Source organism: Colletes latitarsis, chromosome 4, assembly GCF_051014445.1.
Source record: "Colletes latitarsis isolate SP2378_abdomen chromosome 4, iyColLati1, whole genome shotgun sequence".
NCBI classification, from domain to species: domain Eukaryota; kingdom Metazoa; phylum Arthropoda; class Insecta; order Hymenoptera; family Colletidae; genus Colletes; species Colletes latitarsis.
In genome coordinates, this window is record NC_135137.1 from 41,988,691 (window position 1) to 42,009,691 (window position 21,001).

The window sequence follows — 21,001 nt, forward strand, 5'->3', positions numbered from 1 at the left end:
TAGCGGCGAGTTTACCTCGGACAGTCCTCGTTGTCGCAGATGATCACCGTTCCGGAACCAGCGCAGACCGTGCAGTAAAACTAGCAACGACGAAAACATTGATTATCAAAGAAAAAAAAAGAAAAAAACAATCCGACGCGTTGACGGCCGCGATCACGTGTACGTGACATCTCGACATCCGTACCAAAATTTATTTTAAGGTATCGAGCCTCGAATTCGGACTATTTTTAATTGATTGTAATTTACAAACCGCCCAACTCTATTGTACTTACACATTTTGCGTCGTTGCCGAACACGAACATGCGAGGTTTGTACTGTTCCTAAAAGATCGCAAAGTTAATGTTATCGAACCATTCGAACAGCTCGGAATTCGAGTACTCGGTCGTTCGACTAGCTCGGTAGCCTCGAGTACCCAGCTCGAATCGATTCTGCCAAGTACTCGAACAGCTCTAGTTATTCGTAGTCACTTCGTACCGAGCAATCCTTGCACAGGGATCCCTGGAAAAATGGGTGAGCCTCCGTTGCTCCGCTGGGAACCTTCAGGCATTTCAGGCACAACGATTCCAACGAGATCTCGCCGCTCGACACGGAACGTAAATCATCTGGATCAAAGAAATTTTTGGGAATGAATAACATTATTGTCTCGACACCATTTGCAAACGATAGGTTCGTCGACTGACCGCTGTTCTTCAGGTCGTCCGCCCGTTTGTCGTCGATATTCGGATTGTTCTTCGACTCGTTCAGCTTCTCGACGATGTGCGCCGAGTATTTATCGTATATTTTGACGGAATCGCTTTTCCTTGGAGGATCGTACCGCGGTTGCGGCAGACTCATTTTCGAGAAATATTTGAGCACGCACGCCAACGTCCAATTATCGGTTTCGCATCCCAAACGAGAACAGTAATCCTAAAAGACGCGAAACAACGCTCGAAACGAACTCTGTCCATTAGGGTGGTCCTTATTTTTCTCTGTTGTATTTATTAAATTCATATTTTTTCACCGAGTATCGTCACTTTTGCGTGTAAATAAAAGAATAGAAACTCGACGGGAAACATTTTACTGTTCGTCGAGCGTTTCGTTCCCGCGTAACGTGTGGATTTAATCGATTACCTTGGCGGCCAGGAGAACACCGATCAGATAGGTGTGCTTCTTAGTGTTGTTTATGTAGTCGCGTAGTTTCTCGAAGCCCCTGTCGAATCTCATGAATGACTGATGATGGATCTGTCGCGCAACGAAAGAATCGTCGTGTGAAGCGGCGAAACCAATATCGCCAAGGCGATTTTAATAAACGTCAAAACCGGTTAATTTCGTTACGATCTCGCAGCGTTCAATTTTCCACCGTGTAACGAGCTTAATAATGTCCAATTAATTTTTACCTCCGAAAGCTTGTAGTCGCCGTACCACATGATCCATTGGCAACCGAAGCTCGGCTCGCGCATGCAACAATCCCGGTAATCGATAATCATTGCTGCAACGAATACGAGGAGACAGTGAATACTTTATTTCCTTTTTTTTTTTACCCCTGTTTTTTTTTCTATACAGCAGGGGATTAATTAACAGTGAAAGAATTTTCGAAATACGGAGCAACGGTTTTCAATTCGGTATTGATTAGTTACGGATCCCGAAGTCCATCGCGGAACGGGTGGTGCAGGCGCGTGTGCGAAGCTTAAACATTCGCTCGAAACAAAAGAACGCCGGAACAAGGAGTCGTTATTGTTCGAAAGAAAAATGTTTGATTTTCTAGGGGAACGGCGAAAGGGTATTGTAAAACACGGGGGCGGAGGGGGGGTGTGAGCGTTACCTGGCCACCAATTGTGTCCGGCGATTTTAGCCCACGTTATAATTCCCGGGTGCTGCTCTTTCAAAGGCAGCCGCGTCGTATCCACGTCGTTTTGTTGCGGCGATTCTTTCGCTTTCTCGATCACCTTTTTCGTCTGGCTCTCACCTGTCGAGACAAATCGAACGAACGACAGTTAAGGCGACGTCCGGAATAGTATTCTTTTAACTGCACCGCGAACCACGGGACGAGATACGCGACGCAATTCTCTCTAAAACATTACTCCATTCTGATAATTCTATAATGAAACGTTATGAGCTTTACATTATTACGAGGCGTCAAAATACAGTGCGATCTTATAGTACGAATTTGAATTTCAGGAAGGATTTCACATGGAAACTTATACGATTGTTATTAAGAGAATCTTCTAGATTAAAACTTCAAAGGAATGTATCTTCTTTTTGTATTTTTGCAAATTGAAATTGCAGGTGGAATACTATTCTAGACGCGGACCTAGTTTTAGTAATAGTCATCTGTTTTATAAATGTGTCAAATATGAAGTCGATCGTTTCATTCAGTTTTTGCATATTATGGTAATTTAAAGAAATATGGTTCGGAGAAAAACGTGTCAAAAGCTTCGTGTGCAATTTCAACGGGTGTGGACATAACGTTGTTTCTGTCGCCATAACTACTCTGCCCGCTAATATAATGGACGGTTGAAATTAACAATGTATTTTTTGTTCCATTTCTATTTTTCTCTCGCTTTTATCGATTTCGATGCGGTGTCCGTTATTGTCACGAAGCTATATATTTTGCATTCTTGTAACCGTTTTTAAATCCTCGTTATTTTTTAAAATCCATTTTTAGAAACACAGTTTCAGGGTCGCACTGTTTAAATTCCCAATTAAACAAAACAACGATAATTCAATACTCATTACTAGATCTCCGGACATTGATTGCACATACAGGATAATAGAGGATTTTAGAGGTCAAAATAAGACGAAAATCAAGAATACCAATTTGTTTATGGAGGCTTCGTTAAAAAGTTATTAACAATTAAATTCAAAAATTTCAAATTGTTCTGAAAAAATTATTTTTGGTTGCAGGGGTCAATTACAATCATTTTTGGTGAATAGACATACCCCCGAAATCTTGCGCATTTTCGAGAAAAAAATTCAGTACGGTCGGAACTTTAAACGTTAATAACTGTTTAACGAAGCCTTCATCAACAAATTGGTATTCTTGATTTTAGTCTTATTTTGGCCTCTAGAATCCCCCATTAACCCAGACCCATCAGTCCTGTTGACGGTTTTATTAAAATGCAGTTTTTCTTTTAATTGGAATATGTATTCGTATCATCGCAGTAATCAAATTCAATTTAAATTGCTAATAAATAATATTTATGAGTTTCGTAACTCGAATATGGCGAAATATCGTGAATCTAGTTTTGAGAGAAGGGTTGAAACGATAGAAAGAAAACGTACGTTTTTGGTCCAGCAAATATTTTTCGGTCACTTTGGAATTTTTCTCCTTCAGAGAGTCGAGCCTCCGTTGTATTCTGTTCGGATACGGATAAAATTTGATTTCGTCCAAGACTATGCAAACAAAAAAAAAGGAAACGATCGATTAGATCTATTAGATATTTCAAAGAAAGAATGATTTTACAACTTACCCTCGATTTCGTCCGAGAAATGATTCTCGATCCAAGTGGAATACGGTTTCGTCAAGCTGCAGCCCAGTTGTGTGCGCAGCATCTGAAGCAAATTCGACGCTAACATTCCTACATACTTGAAACGTTCTGTCGACCGTCGCGAAACGAATTAAACGATAAGAATTAAATAGAAATGAAAAAAAAATAAAAAAAAAACTCAAAAAGAAAACCTGCATAGCTGCGTCAATAGCTCGAATCCGCGCCACGTTCGAGTTCTGCGCCAGTCTGTATTTCAAGTTGCACGAGAACGATTCGATCTGTGTTTTTTCGTTCAGCTGAAATGACGGTAATAACCGGTAATTACGCGTGGACGTGATGTTCGCAGCGAATTTTAATCAAAATAAAATATAAATAAAAATTCATATTCACTAATGATATACGAGCTTCTCCGATCCAGTAAACCCACAATTTTCCCGCCTCAGACAGCATTCCTACATGGTCCGCATCGATAATTAACGCTGCAATATTATACAGAAATGTTTATTCAAGGCGTGGACGATGGAAAATTCGGTGTCTGAAATTGTGTTCTAAGCACGGTTTCCTTATTTTAAAAATTATCCAATCTCTAGATGATTTTTGTAAAACAACACGGACCAGAGGTATTGTTTCACGCACGTTCAGTTCGATCCAGTAATCCTCTCTTAGAACCGACGAATTTTTATAGCGAATTTAAGCAACGAAATCATATCTCCCACTGTTTATATTTGTTTGACTCTACTTGTCTCAGGTGAGATCGATACGTGCGCGGAAAGGGTTGCATTATATTTTTTTCACTAACGAAAATTAAAATTTTTAATATCCTCCATCGCATATTCATTACGCTCTTAGCAATAGATACATCGGTGATGCGCTCGCCAATCCATTGATGGTGTTACGATAACGGTATAACGAAGAATATATAAATTTTAATTTCTCGTTGGTAAAATTGTCTCGTTCACCGTTGGCGTATCGCATTCATTTCTAATCTAAAATCTTCGAACGCAAGTACCTCTAATTTCTACGTCAATTTTTCGAGGCTTCAATTTTCAAAATGGTAGTTTCCAGTCGCGTTTCCTACCGTCGAAGAATCGTCCAGGAAATTCAATTGTTAAATACGGTCTCGGTATTTTCCCCGGAAGAAAAAATTCCCAAATTGCGATAAAATCCTTCCTACGGGAAGGAATAACCATAGCCTTGTTCTTACCTGGCCACCATCCCGAGCAACAGCCCCACACCAGTTTCCCGACGAAATTCTCCTTGCTGATTCTCGTCGATCCGCGCGTCACCCTTCTGATATCGTCGTCGTTTCGGAATATTTTCGCACGAACCGTGTCGCTTTTCACGGCGTCCCTGACAGACGCGCCGATAACGCTCCCGTTAGTTGCTATCTTGTTCCTTTTCGCCATCGAAGTTTGCTTTTCGTAGCTGACGTTGTTCGATCCCCATCCAGGATCGTTATCTTTGTCCGCGAGAACGTTCGCCTCGCTGGACGTCTCGTCGCGGCTCGAGGCCGAAAAATCCCTCCTCTGACTCGACTTTGTTTCCTTCGCAGCATCGTCGAACACTGTAGCTTGCCCCTCGTAGACGAACGATCCTCCTGAACTTCGCGAATCCGACGCTGGACACGAATCTTCCCTCTCTGTCGTCGACTGAAAATAAATATTTTTGTCGTTCAAAATCGGCTAGCGGTCGATAAACCGCCAGGGCAGCAGTGTTTTCCGAGGGTATCGCGTACATATAATTTCCGAAAAAGACTAAATTAATCGACCGTTTGCAAAACGAACATGGGGAGACTTTACCTCGTAACAAGTCGTTTGAAACTGTTCGCCGCCGTGGTCGTTTATCATCGATTCGCGCGAATCGTTCGTCGAAGGACGCAGATCCTGTTCTCGGTATTCCCAATGGACGTTGATGGAGGAGTCCTCGTCGAGGACTTTCTCTTTCCGTTGGTTGGACGCAGAAGCACTCGCGCAAGATAGCAGCATCTCGGAGGCTTTGACGTTTTCAACGATCCTGGCGGTCCTCTTGCGTTTGGTCCTCCTCTTCGCGCGGCGTTTAGCGACCAGCCTCTCGCGACCACGCTGCAGCTTGCGATCGGGATAACCGTTCCTCGACGCGGCGTTGGTCGTTTGGAAGATGGTTGACGCGGTCCTCTGGACGTTTTCCGAATCGAAGCCCGGACAAGCCCGACAACCGATCTCCGGGAGAAGCTGAACGCTACCGGTTCGATCGAAACACGGATTCGCGTATGTTTTCGCGTCGACGTCCCGGCAATTTCGGTCCGTCCGTTTACTCGGTCTTCCCACTTTTCTCTTGCACGATTTCCAAAAGTTCTCCATCGTCGAGGTCCTCGCGCGTACGTTCATCCCTGATTTCGACGCGATCCTTTTCACACGGTCGATTCGCTTCCGCGACGACGTCCTCGCGGCGAATTCCGGGGCGACGCGCGCATTACGATTCCCAGCGATCGTGGAATTTATCGAGGGAAATTCCTTGGAAACCGCCGTACTCGTTTTCGCGAGCGACCCGTCGTTCGAGAGCGCGGCGAACGAGACACTTGTCAGGCAGGGCTCCGGGATCAAACCTAATTCTATGGCGCATACTAAGGACCAAACGCTTCGCTCCGCCCACGTCTTCAAGGAATCCCTGCCGCCGCGTCTCGTCTTCATGGGGACCTGGAACGTGCAAACAGAAATTGCGATACTTTCTCGACGCACCGTTATGGCGAGCGAAACAGATAAGCAGACGTATACTAGAGAATTTATTTCAAGTATGCAAGTAAACTAATTTATTTCTGGTTGCTGGCGAACGCTCATTTCAATGTACAATGAAATTTTAATTATTCAGCATATTCGGAACTGGAACAATGTCAGAAAATCAAATGTGCTACATTTCTGTATATTAAACATTTCTGGCCACGCATTAAAGATGTAAAGAATTTTTTTCTCGAAAATGCGTAGGATTTCGGGGGTATGTCTATTCACAAAAAATCATTGTAATTGACCCCTGCAACTGAAAATAATTTTTTTAGAACGATTTGAAATTTTTTTTTTGCCGACAAATGTCTATTCCATTTCGTTAATGAAGTCGCTGACGCTGATCAATCTACGGTCACACTTTTCGCCAATTATTGTCGAATACGTGCAACACAGGAAATATTATACATTTCTCGTATCGAAGTTAATTTTATTGGCGTTTTCGATATCATTGCCACCCTTGATGTTTACAAAGGAACTGGTAACTATGACGTTTCGCCAATCTTTGTCAATTACTCTCAGTTTACAATATCTCGCCCTTTGTGGATTATGTGTAATCAAATAACTGCAGATTTATATCAATTTTTAACACACTCTTAAATTATTTCGAAACAACCATTAATAGTCTGGATTTCCGATTCATAGCATAGGCTCTAATTATTTAACTGTTCGACTTCGACTTTGTCGAGTTCTTGTAAAATGATTGGTTTCTAGCGATACGTGTGAAACATTTGACGCCAGTCGCTCGATAGTTTTGACGATATAAACAATTAAAGTTACGTATCTCTTGATGCGCTATAAATAGACGTTATGAAAGCTGCGGCGATGAAGTGGAATGATTGCGCGGCTTGTAGATTGTACGTTCTGGGATCGATTCTCATTAAAGGAAATTTTTTTCATTACGGAAACATCGCACAAGGCGATAATTATCGGATGTATAGGGGGGAAAATACAAAAACCTCGCCGTAAACGTGTTTCAAAAACAGAAAAAGACAATTGCGCGTTGATTTCGCTTGGCGCCACGTTATCGCGAGTTTTCAACCTTCGGGAAAACGACATTCCGTACACGTCAACCTAACGGAAACTTTCCCGACATCTTGCGACCTATTGCTGCCCCACGCGTAGCATAATTGCGCCTGTATCGAATAGACAGAAGAAACGAAAAGAAAACAAGACCTCCACGCTTCTTACTTTTATTTTTTAAGGCAAAGATAACCGAATGAAACTTAAATTAAATTTAAAATCAGAAGATAGGTTGCGGGCTAGGTTTTAAAGTTTTGACTCTCTTCTAGACTTCCAACGCGTTGACCAAAAACATCGAATTTGTCTCGGTAATTATTTTCTTAATCTAACATTCATTTCCTTTGTTTTAGTTCCATACTGAAGAGTCTATGCATGGTGGATGATGTAGTGGTTAAACTGCTAAACGAAGAACCGATCCACTGTCTGGGCGTGCTAGGGGATCGTATTATAGATTGGTCCGTGGAGGTAAGAGAGCTCGAAGAAAATCACTATCCACATTTGTTTCGCGCGGCAGGTGTATACGTGGTGTTCGTAGGGTGTTGGGTTTTTAAACGAAGTTGGAATGGACCTTTGGTAGAAAGCGAGACCTTAATTGTTCCGTGTTTGGCGCGGAGGCAAGGTCGTAGCGCGTTCAAGAAGCTCGATAGGATGCCACGGGGTTGTTGTGCGGCGAGCCGAGAAGGAGAGACTGAAATCGCTTTTTAAACAGTGCCGCGAAGGGTCGGGGATAAAAAAGAGGGGGTAGGTTCGAGGACGGGGAGGGGTGTGCGATCCCACGTGGCGCCTCGAAAGGCATTTCTCGAGGTCGCGGCGTGCTTTGCCGGGGTCGACCTGATGAATGGAAACGTCGGTATTATTGTGTTTACACGCGGGACACACGGGGGCCTCTCTCGCTCTCTCGCCACACTTGGCGTGGAAACATTCATTCATAAAGCGTTCCGCGCGTTCTCCTCTCACCACCGCTGTCCCACCACCCCCTCTCGGCCCGCCTGCCACGCTCCTGCCCAACCCCTCCTCGCCGTGCCCCTCTACACGAGGGTATACAACCCTCCGTCGAGTGTAGAGGGGTAGCACCGGTGACGTAGCCAGAATTACGACAACGACCTGCTGATTCGCTTATTTTATCCATCTCCAGGCCGTGTCCACTTCTGTAGTCGGTTTGCTACGCCGTGGACTGGCTGAGCTCTCGAATCCTTTCGACGTAACGCGAGAAAGAAGTCGCTTTTTCGGCATCGGAGACGGTTTTACGGCCCGCGACTGGACGAAGGGCTCTTTAGCCCTCGAGTGGATTCGAGTTCTAATACGGGACCCGTCGCGCTGTTGCCGCGGAACGTTTTTAACTGAGTTATCGCGGCCCTTGACCCGACGAGAGAACATCGCGAACTGGAGGATCTATAGTTTTATAAGTTTCTTTTTTTTTTACCGAGGTTTCATCAGAAATAATGTAACAGAAACGAATTACAATTTTAGGGAGAAATTGTTTGACGGTGTGTAAATATCGTGAGTTTTTTTATTTGATTTTATCGAGAGATTGTATAAACATTTGGAGTTAAATGTTTTTTATAAAAATAATATTAAAATCAACCGAATATCCGGCCGCATGGAACGCTGAGTAGAAGGAATTCGGTTAAACCCTTCGCAACTTAAATAAATATATATTTTTGATGGGCGAAATAAATATGCAAGCTAGCATTTCCACCTGTACTATTTGTTAGTTATTTCAGGGTAGTTTGTAGGTTCTACGTTTATAATTATACGTATCCGATCGTAGGTGATGAGGTTTTATGTATAATTATTGTAGTAATTAAGGGTATTTCGTTCCTATTTTAAACGTAGAATTTTAGCACTTTTCGCCCGAAAGGCTGTTGACCTTCGACTATTTTCCAACGTTCCCTCGGACTTCCAGCATTCAATTAACGTACTTATTTATTTATTTACGCGAATATCGTACCGTTTAATCAACCTAATAGGAGAAATTTCAGAACAGTCGCGTCTGGAGCACATTGTAGGTCAAACCGTGATATACTGATCTCGAAGGACGAGCGAATCGATCGTTTCGAAGACGCGTCCTGTAGAGTTACGAGGTGGTTACCTCGATCGCGTGCACCGTGTAGACCAGGGGTCGATAAACTACGGCCCACGGGCCAGATCTTAAACGAATTTCAAGATAAAATCACAAAATGACTGTTAAATAACCATAGAGTACCGCCAATGTGACGCAATCGTGTCCGTGTTTGCGTAGTTTCATGAATTAACCCTTTGCGGTCGTAATTACCTCAGATTGGTCGAATTTTCATCGAACGAACACTAACTACATAATATGTTAATTATTTAAAAAATAGGGTTCGTTCGAATCAGTTAAGACTTTGTTTGCCATGATTTCCGAACAGTTTTTTTAACTGGGCGTTTTATGAGTAAATATTACAACAGCATACTTTTAAACAAATATCAATTTCATTCATTCGCATAGCTCGACGGCACCGCAGTAAATATCGGGCTATATCCGGCACGTATTTTGTCGTTACGTTCCAAAGCTTTCGTTGTAAAATATTTTATCACCATTTTTGCACGAATCGTAAAATTAAAATAATTGAAAGTTGTGGTTAATTTCTGTGAAATTACAATAAGTAAAACGAACGATTTGTACCGTCCATCAAGGATTGAAACGCTACGAGTCCGAATTACGACTACGGTTTAATTAATGGTTTTTCTTTTGTAAAATATTGTAGCCCAAGGTTTGGCAAACTACGGTCAGCGTACCAGATCTTAAATTAATCTCCTGGCACAATCACGAAACTGATACTATCCATACAGTACTATTAATGTAACGCAGACGCGATCATTCGCGTTTACGTGAATTAATTACGATATTTGGCACAATCTTTCCGCGTGGAAAGACACTTTCAACGGCGAAATAGTCGAAGTATCGTCGTAAATCAGTCCATCCATCGGGAATTCGCGATCATTTTGTTCGGGGTTATTCTCTTATTCGCTGTCGCCGGCATTTTAAAAAGAATTTTCTCGTTAAATTTAGCGAAGAAACGTTTTTAAGTGTCGACGAGTCCTCCCGATAGCGTGGAAAGCGATATGGAAAATTGGGGCGCGCGTTCGTGGCGATTCGGAGCGATGCGCGGCGAGTACGTCGCTGGCCGCAACAACCCCAGCGTGTAACGCGTAACGCGTCACGGTAATTTACAGCGGTTGGTTGTCTACGCTCTGTTGCGTACATGCAGCAGAAAAGGGCGTCAACCGCAACGGAGTCCCCCCTCTTCTCTCCCTTTCCCCCTGGTGCCCGAAGGAATGCCCTTTTTTCTCGGCTCTCAGGCCTTTTCGAGACGCCCTGGAACGCGACGGACACGCGAATCGTCGCTGATACGCGCGCACGCGTCGATTCCCTGTAATTCGAGAAACTCGAGCTCGCTGCTCTCTTAATTAGCGGCGGTCGACTGAATAACACGAAAGGGGAATCGCACGGCCGGTTGTTGACCATTCGCCGTGCCTCGTCGAGCGAACGTATTATTACGCGTCTTCGAAGATAGTCGACGGGCACCGGGACGCGCACGCGATCCCGCGTACCGTCTAACCGCGTGACTCCGCGATCTCGCGTGACTGGATTCGCGCGAGACGTTCCAACGTTCGACTAATATCGATCGAATCTCGATATCGAGAAACGACGCGTCGAGTCGCGAGCTTTCATCTCGAACGATGGACGATGTAGCGGAGAAAAGGCTCTTACAGGGACTCTTTCTTCAAGACAGTTTGGGCATAATTAATTACGATCGTAATTGTGTAATTTAAGCGTAGAGAATTTTTGTTGAAATTAGGAATATTTCGATGTCACAGTTAATGGCTGTACTCTATTAAAAATAAAAAAATTGATTTTTTTACCACAGTGAACAACGCTGTTGACTAGAAACGAATGCAAATATTGGCAGTACAGGAGAGTTTTAATGAGAATACCGATAATCAAACCGGGGGGAAATGCGAAAAATTCAATGTTTGTAATTCGTCCATGAAAATATGACCCGTTAATTTGAACGAGATAAATTTTTATTATATTCGCATACGATTCGTTTCAGAGTCCTTGGTTGAATTTCAATTTGAGTGTATGGCGTTTTTCGATTATTTGGGACGACGGAAAGAAGTTCAATCTAGACGAGCCAGATGATTTTATTTATTTCCTATTGGCATGTCACGCGGGAAGAAAGAGAAGTTATTTTGGAAAGCAATTTCGGTGGTTGCAACGTGATTATATGAGAAACTTTCGGTGCATATTGGCAGCGAACAATTGCGTTCGTTTTGTTCAAAATAGATAGTCAACACTATCATCGAGCATTGGAATCGCGCTTGGATCCTTATACGCAGAAACCATGAAACAGTGGCATTTAAATTTCGGCTAGATAACGTCTCCAACCATCGTTGTACAAGTTGACTAGAATATTCAAACTTTAAAATAGCCATCATTTATTCTGGACATAAATCCTTCTGAAAATATACGTAGAAAATACTCATCAATTGATTTACTAAAATAATAAAACACAGTTGGCAATTTTAAAATTAAAAACAGCAATTTTGAACACGTCGGTGAAAATTTATTAAATTCAATAAAGATAATTATTAACAGAATGAAAACGAGAATTTTCCAATTAATTCGTTGTAGCGAAATGGCAGATGACTATTAAAAACCATTTACACCGTAATTAGTTGTTAAATAAATTGATTCCCATAAATTATACTTCTGTTCAAATTAACAAAGAGTGTTTCGTCTAAAATGCACATCGATTCTGTAATTTGGAATCATTTTCAGAATTAAATTGTAAAATACATGAATTTGTTTCTGCGGATCTAGATGCTCAGATCCTATTGACGTGTAAAATATTATATATATTAATTTGCTCATTTAGTATCTAAACAAGTGTTGATCAAAACGTAATTAGATTTATAATTGACAATTATTATAATTAAAATTTCTAACTGTTAATTACAGCTGTCTATTAACTTTTTCAATTTCGTAAATCAATTATCTACGGTAAATATAACGGTTTAATTATTAATAGAAATTGCAGTTAACAATTAAATAATCGATTAAATCATAGTTTGAAGAAATCTGCGCTAGTGCGGTTCGTTTCGTAATTAAGTTTTTGTTTGCGTGTGCGTGTGTTTCATGTAATACGAGAAGGACAAGTAACGTGAGATTGTTTCCGCCTCGTTCATCCATTACTAAGAAACAATTAATTGTTTCGTGCAATCAAACACTAACATTTAATACTTAATAATTCTTTATTCGAAGAACGATATACATATGTAGAATGTATTTTATAACTGGTTATTCCTTTGCGGACAGGTGTGAGGAGAACTTTCATCATTTTTTATACGGGTCGAGAAAGAAAATCTCGACAAACTCGTCCCAGCAAACCAACAAAAATGAATTTTATTCGAGTTAAATAGAAAATTAATAGGAATTAACATTGTGAAACGAAACTAATATCTATCGTTCGTGTCATCAAAAGCTTAGGAATACTTAGAACAGTCAGGATAAATGAGACACCCTGTATATGCATTCTCTCATCTTCAGAAACAGGTTTCAGACCACGGGTGCAAATTCACACTACTACAATTCCGAATTCGTGTGAATTCATAATTTTAAAATATTCCGTAGGCAACGAAAAAATATTCAGTAATATTTACGGCTATATCGACTAATTATGCTGACCGATAAAATTTAACTTTATTTTACTCTCTTTAACGATCGAATATGTTTTGCATTCTTATCTTTTATCACCTTCGTTGGGTTATTAGTAATCGTTCTTTCGTTCTATTTGTAATTTTATCGATTCCTTGATTAATCTTTTTCTGTTTTATCCGCATTTACATTACTTTACGTGGAATGCTTCGAAACGAATTAAGTGCATACATCGCATTTTCAAAACATACACAATAATCCCTCGTTTCACGACGAAAAACTGTCCGTTCGTGGATAGAAGAGACCTGGAACCGAATTCTGTTTCGAGTTCCGTTTGGACGATTACGCGCTTACGCTTAGAGGCGCTATAAGCAGCCATTCCCTTTGGCTTGTAAGCACGCTCGCGATTATGCTTGCTGCGTGATTTAGGGCTGTAAGCATTTGGAGCAAGCCAAAATTGGGACTGAACAAGACCGAGTAATGTAGGTCACGCAAAAAGAGTACTTGTACTACGATAGAATTTAGCGTAAGGCTTTGCTCGATGAAACCCTGTAAAATGTGGTTTATCGCATTGTGATAGTAGGGTGGGGATCGTACATCATTTTTGAAAAACCTTTTCGATAACACGCAGTTCGATTTGAGTTGGGAATTTTTCCCCAGCAAAAAAACTACGCTCGTAGCGCGAAGTTTTCGATCAGCTCGAAACTCTCGTGAAAGTCGTCTTCGAGGCGTGGAGGGACGCGCGATCGTAGACGCCGAGCGTCGATCGCGACTAGTTCGCAAAGTCGCGGGTTCTACACGGTTCCGCGTACCACCGACCGGGGGGATACGTTCGTGTTTACGCGTACTCAGCTGATATGAATGGACTAGGAGCCCCGCGAGCGAGCGTACGTATTTGTGGATTCGGTCATGACGACTTTCAGTATAAATTGAAACTTCTCGAGGGTGTCTCCCGTCGACGGTGGGAGAATGTCAAGGGGCGGAGGACAAAGAGAGGCATCGTGCTGCCTGTGCACGGGACAAGGACGGCGAACACCACTCGAGGGGAGGGGAAAGAACGAGAGGGGGAAAGAGAGAGCGCTAGAGAGATCAGCGAAGGGTACAAAGCCACGAAGCTGGGTCAGTTCCGTTTAGTGCGAGGCTGGCTACGATTCCGTTTGGATCTGTCGCGGCTTCTACCTCCAGGTCGCTATGCTCCGCGATCCTCCAAACGGACACCCACTAAATTACGTTTAAACGAAATTTTCAGAAGTTTCATTGTCATCGATTATTCGCTCGTAGAGTCAGTAATCGTACAAAATTCTCAATCTGCTTAATTCTGGCACTCAACCCCCTTGAGTACTTTTCTTCGTCTTCTGTAATGGTTTCATTCCTCCTTTCGTAAAAACGCCCTAAACCTGATGAGGAGGATTCAGTTCTGGCATCCGCTGACCGCGTCAGCTTTTAACTTTATTCCATCGACACGGTTCTAGGCGTTTTCCAGTAATTTTCTACCTTCCGTACAATGTTGCATCTTGAGAATCAGTAGGTTCTTCGTTGCTATCGGGGATGCAAATTTCATTTTGCAGGAGATTCATCTCCTAGCAGGATTACAATATGCAATTGATCTTCGTTAATGATTATCAACTTGTCATAGTCGAAGTTGTTTCGGTACGTTGACTCGTCTACTTGTCTGGGGCACATACTATCGATCAGAAGCTTCTAAACTTTATGGTAGGCACCCCTTGTAAAAAAATTCTGTGCTCGAGATGAGTGTTAAGTTTCAAATTATCAGTTCAAATTAAATGGTTTCGCGACTATAGACGGGTAAAGGACCTAACTGCGCCCTGCTCCGAACGAAAACGACATAATCTCCGAATAGAGTCGAGATTTCTCGTCGAATTTTTCTGCACTCGAATATCAAATGTTCGGGCGAATATAATTTGAATAATATTTGAACGCTCGGGTGTACGTGATACGAACTATAAATCAAGCTATTTAGGTTCGTCGTTCTTTCTCAACCCTTTTAGCACCTTAAAGCCGAAGGGTCGAAGGAATTTATTTGTTTCGCGTTTGGTGCCAATCGAATGTATCGAATATAGTCAGAAACGAACGTGTTAATAGGTAGAATAGAAACAGACTTTTTCCTTTGAGGCTGTAATCGAAAGATTAGTTTAAACATTAGGATTTTCATGGCCGGGGGCTACGGTAAACTATTGCAAAATGATTGACGGGCCGTTCGGAACCACCTGGAGGGGGAGGGGGGGGGTTAGGGGGCAACGAACGGCCCCCTGGACCAAACAGTCGCGCGACGTAAAGTCGATAGTGTGCGTCTGGCCCAACGGCTGCGCCGTCGGTTCCAGGCGGTTCGTTTTTCGAAACGCCCGCCATTGGGACTCGACGTCGATGCCTGGAACTCGCGTAGCGAACGAGGATGAATGCCCTCGTCGCCGGGGAGCTGTGTGGTACGTCGACGGAGACGTTCGCCTAACGTCGCGAGATCGAGCGTCGTCGTTTGGAATAAAGAGACGCTCTCGGAACACGTTCGCTTCCTTCTCGGTTCTCGAATGCCACGAGAGACCTCAACCACGGGGGTTTCGAAGGAGACCGAGAAAGGGGGCAGGTTTAAAGGGATGGCAATTTGCTAGGGGGTGTACGGGAGGGAGTTGGATTGTGCAAAGAGGCTGTTCACGTTCGAGGTACCCTATCGGAGTCACTCTTCTAGCCGGTGAACTCGCCCAATTTTGCGGTTTTTCTTTCCCCGTGGCTGATATCCTCTCCGGCCCCACTCCTCCCACCCCCTGTTGGCGATTCTCAACCCTCTCTGCAGCCTTTACTCGCGGTTACATTCGCATCCACGTTTCGTCGGGGAACGCATCCAACCTACATCTCTCTCCTCTGGCCCCTTTTGTCGCTCGCCGGACTGCGTTCCGCCTTTGTTTGGCGGACAACGAGCAGGTAAACGCGCGCAAAGAGGGCTCCGGGTAGGAAAAAGGGAGACGAGGCAAGGAAGTCGCGGAGAGCAGAGTGGAAAAGAGAGAGAGGTAGAGCGAGGGGGAGAGAAAGGTTGGAAGAGAGGGCTCCACTCGCCTAGCAGCGCAGCGTGGGCTTTTCTTGTATTCTATTGATTTTTCCGAAAGTTCGCGTGGTGGGAGTCTGGCGGGCAACGGTGTGCGAGAGCTTGCCAGGAGCGTGTTTGCGTGAGCTTCGACGACGGTATCGTCTTTTCTTTCCGTCTCACTCTTTCTCGCGGGAAACGGCCAGTTCCACGCCATCGTTTTCCCTCTGTCCTCCAGGTTTTCCCTCTCTCGTTCGCGGCCATCTTCGTCCCTCTCACCCCCACCAGAGTCGTCCGGTCTCCCTCGCACCTACGCCTATCGCTTCATCCGACCGCTTTCCCTCCTCGTCGTCAGCTGGTCGCGTCTCTCTTCGTTCCCCCCACGCTTGGTCGTCCTTCTCGGGCCCCGTCTCTGTTCCGCCATCGCGTGAAATCCACCCTCGACCCCGCCAGCTCGCGCGCGGCAACCCGCTGGCTAGGTATATACGTATGGCTGGCCAGCGCGCGCGCACACACGGGGCTATTCAAAACAGGAGCGTGTTAAGGAGTTTGACTTTGACATTATTTATCGCGATAATTGACTGCCGGAAGATTAACCACCGCTTGCGGGCGCCGAGTAAAAATATCGCGACGTTGGAAATAAACGACCACGCTCCGGATCGCGATTCGACGTTCCTTCGAGACGAGAACGAAAATCGGTCCCGATTTCCGCCAACCGCTTCGAACGTAACGCGTTCGCGCGAGAAACTAAGCGAATTCGCGGGTTCGTAGATGTGACAAAAGTCCTGCGAATAATAGTCTTGAAAAAGTTCGAACGTGGCTTTCGAGCTTCAATTTTTGGACGATGAAGCATCGGTGTACCTTTCGATCGCTAAACGTTCGCGACGGATAGATCGATGAACCGGAAACCGAAGATCGCTGGTTGCTCGAAGCGTCGTTGGAGTCGCGTTTTTGAGGTCGTTGGTAGGTTTGTAGGGGGTCGGCATGACCGTGTTTCGATGGATGAATGTTTTTTCTGCGGTACAGAGATCATCGAACGGTGTAGAGATCGACGGAGGAAAAACTGAAGATTGTTGGGAGAGAGTTTGGCGAGAATACACGCGGCACGATTCCTCGGTACAGCCCTGGTATTCCATCCACCTACATCGTGTGGCAGGGTCACCGCATGCACCACCACACTGCTCGGGTCGCGCATACGTGTGCGCGTACGTGCCCTTCTACAGGGTGACTACGAAATAACCGGACAAAGTTCGTCGATGCATTCTACCTCGTAGACTCGGGTTTCTTGATCGAAACGCCACCGATTCGGGTAGCTTAAAATCACCAAAACTTATTTGAAACGTTGGTGTCCAAGGGGGAACGCTCATTTACGCTGATAGGAATTTTTTGAGTATACTTAAGGGCTGGTTGCGTGGCTCGATAAACAAAGAAAATATTGAAAATTGTAGACTAGCGCAAACGAGGCGAGAATATATCTATTTTAGTTAGAATAGACATCTGTTATTGATCGTGAAAATGTACGAGGATCGTGGCAACTTACTGTAATAGTATACGCGGTAGAATGTAATTTATATTAATGCGAATATCGACACGATTAAAGAACTATAGGGTAAATGGATAAAGAATCTGGACTGGTTCGAAGGAACTCTTTTTCTTCAGTTAACATAACCCGAAGAAGGTAATTTCTAGATCGTAAAATAGAATGAAGACGATGTAATGCACCTGTTCCCACGGAAAATGTAGCGTGGCGTACTTTATACTAAGAATATTTTATGGTACGATTAGAGGCAGGGATCTTTGGGCGAAAAAATAAAAGAATCGACAAAGTAGGGCACGGTATGGACCAATAAAAATGAAATCTTCGTGTCCAGTTGTAGGGGTTAACTCGAAGGAGGCAATATCTCAATTACGAGCATAGGTGTGGGTAAGTTAAAAATTAGAAGAAACGATTCGTCGAGTCTTGATCCAAGGAAAATGATAATGAGGCTGTTACGAGTGTAATTAAAGGCAGACCAACGCAGGTTAATAAATAAGGAAGTTAAGGAAGCATTCGAAGTCATCAAAGAATATAAATGGCGTCGTAACTCGTCTTCTTCGGTAGGTTAACATTAAGACCGAGTAATTTCTCAATCGTAAAAAATAAAGGATGGCGATACGATGAAACCAGCTTCTACATAAAACGCAATGTGACGTAACGTACACTCCATTTTTTACGTTTAAAAATTCAATTACAATTTATGGTCAGAAATAATTTAAAACCCGATCAAAATATAACACGCGATTTTCAGATTTTGCATAGTTTTGTATACTTTTTTTTCGGTACTATTTTTATTGGCTGTATTTTTAAATTCTCGATTGAACTGGGGTTAGCAAAAAACAAAAAAACAGCACAATACTCGAACATACTCGGGTTAGAGCGTTTAGTGGTTAAAAACATAAACGTTATCGGTTTTGCGCAAAAACTTAATCGTACTACAAAATTTTTGCCCGCTACGTAAACACTGTAAACGATGACCATTACGTTTCTGAAATAATGGTGACCAATAATACCGCCGTTAAGTAATTAATTTAGGCTCGAGTCTATAGCTAAGTTGCAGAACAGGAATTCGCTGAACTTTGCTCTTTCGGTTTGCTTTCTCTATTCGCGTATTTGAATTTATATCGTCTTTCTTCCTCGTTGCTGCGAATAAATTCGTTAAACGAACAATAAATGGGTAAATTACAGGCAGTGATCGTTTGGCGAACGGACAGAGAATCGAAAAATTAATCGAAGGCTCGTTAAATAGCGTTTTTCGGGCTTGCAAATTAAGGATGAAGAAAGGGGATAATTTTTGGGTTCTGAATGGTTTTCCAATAGCGGCGAAGTTTCGTGAGAATGCTTCTGCGGCTTGTAGCAAGGTCGTAGAAAACCGATATCAGAACGGACATCTTCCTTGATTAACGAAATTACTGGAAACGACGTCCTTCGAAAATTCCTGGCGTATTTCGAATTTTTTCGCGGTAAGGGACGATTCGATCCCTCCAAGTACACGTAATATGAACGAGAGACTCGTCGCGACCTCATAAATAAAAATCCAGTGGATTTGAATCGGGTGGACGGGTAACACCGTGCAACTGGTCCTCTGCCAATCCGCGGACAGGTGTAATTATTATTAAAAACACCCCGATAAATCAACTCGCTACTTCGGCGATTTTGCGTCAAAAATATAAATATCAATGCACTTTGACAGGCGGCGAATATTCAAAGTCGGACTTACTTTAATTATACGATGTTGAAGTCAAGTGTAATAACCTTGCTATTAAGACTGAGTTTATCAATTTTGCATCGGTCAAAAAGAGTCTCGAACCAAGGAAATGTATTTTCTTTATTACTGCTGAATATAAGCACGACCTAATATTGAATATACCAAAGAAGAGAAGAATTAAATTCATCGTGCGTGCTGTAAACACTTTAGAAGCTTTAATGTGTATTTATGAAACCGTGCATTCGTTTTTTTCAATCTGTATTATATATTTACAATTCTGCCGAAATTGCTCGAAAGGAAATGATTTATTAGCGAGACCGAAAAGTGTGAAAGATTCAGGCGCGAATGATATAATTCGCGACTGTCTTTATACACCTCGTAAAAATGTATCGATGCAATTTTATCGAACGTGTTTACGTTTTAATGGATACAGGTTCACCGTAGAATATTTTACATTTAATAAAAGTAACGACACGGATGCTCTGCATCGAAACGATAAACATGAGACGTCGAGGTTGAACGCGAGGAACGACGAACAGAAATAGAAAATAAATGTGTTAATTCCCTCTATTAATTAAGAGAATAAATGAATTTTCTATCTTTTCTTATTCTCTATTAATTAAGAGAATTGATAAATTTATCCCCTATCTTCTATCGTTGCTCTTTATTATCCAACCTCGGCGTCGCAACTTCATCGTTTCGATACAAAGAATCCATTTTACATTGAAATATTCTACGGTAAACTTGTTCACGCAAAAAACGCAAACGCGGATAATAAAATTGCATCGATTAAGTTTTACGAGTTTCAACATCGTTGCAAATTATATCAATTACTTGAACGGTCAACTTTTTTAGATCTAGGAATTTTAAGTATATTGAAAATTGATATCTTACTAACGTGTTTTATACCGATGACGTGTTTCTACCTTTTTTTTAAAGGAGGTGCCGCTTTAAAAGTCGACGGATACCAGGTGCTCCTTTTACATTATCAACACCTTGACTGTAATATCGATACTTTGATTTTATATTTTCGTAAAATTTATGAATCCCATTAGAGTTGATTTCCCCCATTCAATTTGACAATAAATTGTTTCAGTCACCCATATATGGATGACGCGGCCACTGAAAGAGATAAAAAAAAAACAACTCCCAACAAAATATACATCGTTCAATAACAGGTGTCTGAAACAGAAACGGCGAAAAGAGGCGTCTTGAGTGGCCCCGATTTTGGCGACCTTTCCCCGCTCGCGTACAGTTCCTTCTCCGTTTCTTTCCTTTCGTGGCCCCGTGCATCCCCGCCCCTGGTTGCATAACGCGGTTATCGCGTTAACAAAGTGACGCGGCGTCGTTGGAGACGCGCGAGAAGCGATACCGATTTTTCGAAATCGCGTGTTCGACGTCGGAAAGGAGGTTCGTGGACGTACGAGAAGCTCTGGTCCGTGCGTTTCGACGCCACCCGTTACATAGAGCAGCGAGGCTCGTCGGTTCTTCCGAATCGTCGGTCCCTGTCTCGCTGCTGGTCTCTTTGCGAGATTCGTGCGAGCGCGAGCGAGCGAGTACGCTCGTGCTCGCGCGCTCTCTCGCCTATCCACAGCTTTATGCGCCCGCGCTTCCCACTCCGATACACCCTCGCGGCAGACTCGGTCGAATGGATTGTACACACTACACGCACACACAGACCCCGTAGCCCGGCACCCACGCACGTTTCGTGCGACGTACGTGTGCGCACGAAGCCAGAAACGCTGCGAGCACATTACACCGCACCGCACCACGCACGTTCGCGGCGGCCA

General features: G+C 43.2%; 1 protein-coding gene across 1 annotated transcript in view; it reads right to left on the reverse strand.

Moving 5' to 3' along the window:
- Dnmt3 (DNA methyltransferase 3) overlaps nucleotides 1-21,001 on the reverse strand; it is a 129,942-nt gene that overhangs the window by 3,007 nt on the left and 105,934 nt on the right. Inside the window, exons 3-15 of the mRNA XM_076763394.1 lie at nucleotides 5,267-6,142; nucleotides 4,672-5,116; nucleotides 3,858-3,946; nucleotides 3,659-3,763; nucleotides 3,450-3,531; nucleotides 3,262-3,372; nucleotides 1,802-1,945; nucleotides 1,377-1,468; nucleotides 1,111-1,221; nucleotides 681-906; nucleotides 475-602; nucleotides 273-320; nucleotides 16-80 (exon numbers count right to left, since the gene is read on the reverse strand). Of these exons, the coding sequence (XP_076619509.1) occupies nucleotides 16-80; nucleotides 273-320; nucleotides 475-602; nucleotides 681-906; nucleotides 1,111-1,221; nucleotides 1,377-1,468; nucleotides 1,802-1,945; nucleotides 3,262-3,372; nucleotides 3,450-3,531; nucleotides 3,659-3,763; nucleotides 3,858-3,946; nucleotides 4,672-5,116; nucleotides 5,267-6,142 (2,522 nt within the window). The remainder of the gene's footprint in view (nucleotides 1-15; nucleotides 81-272; nucleotides 321-474; nucleotides 603-680; nucleotides 907-1,110; nucleotides 1,222-1,376; nucleotides 1,469-1,801; nucleotides 1,946-3,261; nucleotides 3,373-3,449; nucleotides 3,532-3,658; nucleotides 3,764-3,857; nucleotides 3,947-4,671; nucleotides 5,117-5,266; nucleotides 6,143-21,001) is intronic.